The following is a 4,665-nucleotide window of genomic DNA, read 5'->3' on the forward strand; positions in this document are numbered from 1 at the left end:
ATATATATATATATATATATATATATATATATATATATATACATACAAACACATACACACAAACATAACATTAGGGTTAGGGAAGAAAAGACATTATGAATACAAATTAAACAGAAATTAATTCAATGTTAACAAAAATAATGCAACACAGTTGAATATTTCTTTATTTATACTGAAGGTCACAGACAGACAGAGAAAGTTGTCAGATTCCAGCTAAAGCATCATGTTATCTATGATAAGTGCAACAACTGCACTGTCATAAAGCTGATGACCAACAAATGACCAGCAAGCAGTACTGCAGTTGGGGAAGATCTAGGGCAAAATTCTTAACACTGACCAGCAAGGCTGTGGGGTTTCTGATGGAGGAGATGACTAAGGACAGGAAGAGGATGGGGAGGCAGTAGTGGACAGAAGATAGCAGTGGTTGAATATGTCTGTCCTTCATGTATCAGTAAAGGCATGGCTGATAATAATTGCTCTTTAAAACAGGAACACGGCTAGCAATTTTGCAGGGTGAGGAAGGGGTTAGTTGATTCAGTATTTGAGTAGTATTTTATTTTACTGACACCTGAGAGATGAAACACAAAGCTGATCCCTGCAGGATTTGAATAATAACAGCAACAATAAGAACACTCCATGTCTCAGAAAACCTCCACAGGCATGGCTGTGTGGTAAGAAGCTTGCTTCCCAACCACACTGTTCTGGGTTCAGCTCCACTGCATAGCACTTGAGCAAGTATTATCCACTTGTGAATGGATTTGGCAGACAGAAACTGAAAGAAGTCTAAAGAAGCCCATTGTGTGTTTATGTCCCTGTTACTTAGCCATTCGACGAAAGAGACCAATAGGACAAGTACCAGGCTTAAGGAAACAAAAAAGAATTCTCCAAGGTAGTGCCCTAGCATGGTCACAGTCTAATGACTGAAACAAGTAAAAGGTAAAAGATGTATTTTTATTAATCTTTCTCTTCCTCTTTCATAAAATTAAATTCCAAAAGAGATTAAGCAAATCGTAAAACTGCCTTTGAAAGACAAATATTAGCAACAGGTGGAATATTGCAGTATTCTAATAATACATTCACAATAAGCAGGATATAAAGATTGTTTTGGAAAAGTCTACCAGTGCTAAATCCATCAGGTGCCAGAAAATCAGTTTCAGAAATTTCTTCGTAGACTAAATCCTCTTAAAATTCTCAATTAAGAGCTCGTTTTTCTGGTTGGATCTCCTTATTACTTACTGATGCCAAGCTTTCTCTACTTTTGGAAATATTTCACAAGCATATAATAAAACTACGAATATAGAATTAACACAAAATTTATTAAAAAACAGATTTGTACCAAATAATCATGCTATTTGTCACTATTTCTCATGGAACTCTTAAGAACCTTCCATGGAACACAAGGGTTTCAGGAGACTCCAGTTGGAAAATATTGCGACAGCAGTGTGATTTGAGGGAGATTTCATTATTTTTACCTGGTTGAGTAACTATAAACTGACCACCTCGGTGACTTAAGTAAATGACCATGATGATACCTGTAAACTCAAATTCCAATCCAATCTATACATATCTTATAAAATGCAAACCAGTTTGCTATAGTAGATGTTCATAAATATCAAAATCAATTATTTAGAAACAATGAAAAACAAAAGAAACAAACAAAAAGAAGTTTGCAATTTTAAGGTGACTCACTTCATTTTGCCAGGGTATTGAAACACTGCCCGTGTTGAATTTGCTATAGAATGTATCATCACTCGGATCGAGGTTAACACCCTTTACAGTGGAGAATTGTTCTATGTCCAAAACGTCTTTACAGTAAACCGCTCGTGGCTACAATGAAAGAAACAATGAATTCATGTATATTCACAACACATGGAAAAATACTGGTGGTTTATTATTGCTACAGATAACTTCTGGGTGAATGGTCAACTGTGGTCTGTGGTGAGCGGTTTGCAACTGTAGTAAGTCTGCGAGTGACTTGCATAAAGTAAATTTTAAAGTAATATTTTTGGAGATATTTTATCTAAGTTCATTGAATGTTAACAGCCAAAATGGCCAGCTAGGCAAGTTAGCATGGAAGACTGCAAATAAATAGTGTCATTTGTGTGATTGTGACATTTCCTTACAATTAGTGCACTATGTCAAGACAAGGAAACATACACACACATGGGCTTCTTTCAGTTTCTGCCAATCAAATTCACCCACATGGTCATTGATCAGTTTGGGGTTACAGCAGAAGATACTTGCCCAAGGTACCACACAGGACTGACCCTGAAATCACACAGTTGCAAAGCAAACTTCTTAAGTCACAAAATCCTGTAGAAGTGTTTGTGTGTGGACCCCCTTCTTGACTACCACCAAGCAATTTCAAAATCTTACACAATTGCTTGGGTGTGTGGGTATTTTGATAATACCTCACGGAGTGACAACTATACCCTGCATAGTTACAGGTTACCCTTTGGCAGTGCACAGTACCTGTTCAACCACCTGCCATGCTGCAGTCATGGGACTGCAGCATGGCAGGTGGTAAAGAAGTAACGAAAGAGCTCAACTGAGCCAATGGAATCTTAGTTCAATGGTCAAGATCACCAAGCTCTATCAAGAGATTAACTGCAATATATCCATAGGGATAGCACCTATGATTGCATAATCAGTTAATGAAAGAATCATTATGACTCAAGCTCTCAACTGATAGAATTGGATGGTGACAGAGAGTCATGGGAATCTGTGAAAGCAGTGCAACAGAGAGAGAGAGAGAGAGAGAGAGAGAGAGAGAGACATGATTGCTAAAACTAGTCGCAAGAGGTCCTAAGATTTAACATTCACCATTGTCAGTATTGCCACCCCAACGTCCAGTCTTTGTTGCAGTATAGTGGCTTGTATGTTTCAATGATCCTGGGAGCTATACTCGTGACACACAAGCTTCAGGTAGAGCCTCCCAGTGTTAGACAGGTCAAAGGACAGAGGCGAGACTAATACAGACTACCTCTTCCCAGAGTTAAAATTGGTTTTGCATTGAGCTAACGTCCATACCTAGAAAAGGCGTAAAGTTACAGCAGCATCGATGAGAATTCAAAACAAAAAAAAACTGGGAGAGGAAGGCCTTCCCTCAGGGAAACATATGACATGGCACAGCAAAACCCCCAAAAAAGTTGGGATCCAACTGGGGAAAAGCAGAAAAGACAACCCAGAGTCAAGAACAGTGGACAAATGCTTCATAAGGAGCAAAGGGCTCAAGTAATAAATAACAGTCAGTGTCAGCAGAATGAAAATTTGGTCCTGGGAGGATGTCTCAAATATTTTACTGGACCTACTCCATCCATGTGGTCCACAACAAAGGGGAGTACAAGTTCATGGCATTTCCTTGGTTTTCTCAAAGTGGTAATTCTTCTGCCATGTTGTTTAGGACTTTGATTTAACAAATGAAAATTTCAACTATTGAGTAATCAGTAATGACAACTCAGTCCTTAATTATGAAGGCACATTGTTGTCTGCTGCACCTTTGACAAGTACCTCTTCAACCATAGTCTGGGACAGGGAGGAATTGAGCAACACCTTCTGAGGTGTTTGGCAGACAAACTGAACAAAAGTCCATCATGTATATAATATATGTAACTAATAACCCTTACTGAGTTTCCTGTTTTGACACTAAATGTATTAAGCTTTGCATACAGTCGATATCACGTTTTAGACATGATACCAAACCACATTACTAAATGCACTGAGTCTCATTACAAAATGCATTGAGTTTCAATATGAAATGCATCAAACTTTTATATGAAATGCATCAAGTCTCATTACTAAATTTATTGAGTTTCTTTACTAAATCTCGATACTATCCATGTCCATTCTCAATGATAAAAACATATCTAGACTTGATACTAAATGCATAAAGCTTTGAATTTCCCATATTATATGTAATGAGCTTTGTTACTAAATGTCTCGTTTTGCTTCTAAACATATCCAGTCTTGCCATCATATCATATTCATATACTGTGATAAAGGAAAAAAAAAAAGGGAAAAAGAACAAAAAGATGTAGTACTTACATCTGGGACAAACGGTGATCGATATAATCCAGCCATTAATCGTTTAAAGTTGATATTTTTGAAAAATTTATGAGCTTTGACCTCTTTATAACCTGCTTCAGAACTTCCGAGACGTTTATTTGGATCTTTATCTAATAGCTGTAATGAGATAAAGACAATGTGTTAGAGTGAAATAACGCAGGAATTTGTTTATAAGAGGCAACACACACACTTTGTGGTCAAATTTTCAACAAGCAGTATATCACTTCATCTGTTAAGAGAGTAAAGATATCATTATAGTAATATGTTTTTAACAGCTTGATAAATAGTGAAATAAATTAATATTTTGGCCAGGAAACCCTGGGTAGGTGTATTTCACAAGGTATTTTGTGGTTTTAATAATAATAATAATACACATACACGCATACAGAGGATGTGATCCTTTCAACTTCCATCCACCAAATCTTCTCTCAAGGCTTTGATCAACTTAAGGCTATAATAGAAAATACTTGGCCAGGGTGCCACACAAGAGTTTCCTACTATAGCCCCAGGCCAACAAAAGCCTTGTGAGTGGATTTGGTAGATGGAACTGGAAAGAAACTGTGTGTGTGTGTGTGTGTGTGTGTGTGTGTGTGTGTGTGT

The 4,665-nt window shown here is 37.2% G+C and overlaps 1 protein-coding gene across 1 annotated transcript in view; it reads right to left on the minus strand.

The window, feature by feature from the left end:
- Positions 1 to 4,665, minus strand: part of LOC106876126 (G protein-coupled receptor kinase 5) — a 383,600-nt gene that overhangs the window by 16,824 nt on the left and 362,111 nt on the right. Inside the window, exons 13-14 of the mRNA XM_052969852.1 lie at positions 4,045 to 4,182; positions 1,690 to 1,827 (exon numbers count right to left, since the gene is read on the minus strand). Coding sequence (XP_052825812.1) covers positions 1,690 to 1,827; positions 4,045 to 4,182 — 276 coding nt within the window. The remainder of the gene's footprint in view (positions 1 to 1,689; positions 1,828 to 4,044; positions 4,183 to 4,665) is intronic.

This window comes from Octopus bimaculoides, chromosome 8, assembly GCF_001194135.2.
Source record: "Octopus bimaculoides isolate UCB-OBI-ISO-001 chromosome 8, ASM119413v2, whole genome shotgun sequence".
NCBI lineage: Eukaryota > Metazoa > Mollusca > Cephalopoda > Octopoda > Octopodidae > Octopus > Octopus bimaculoides.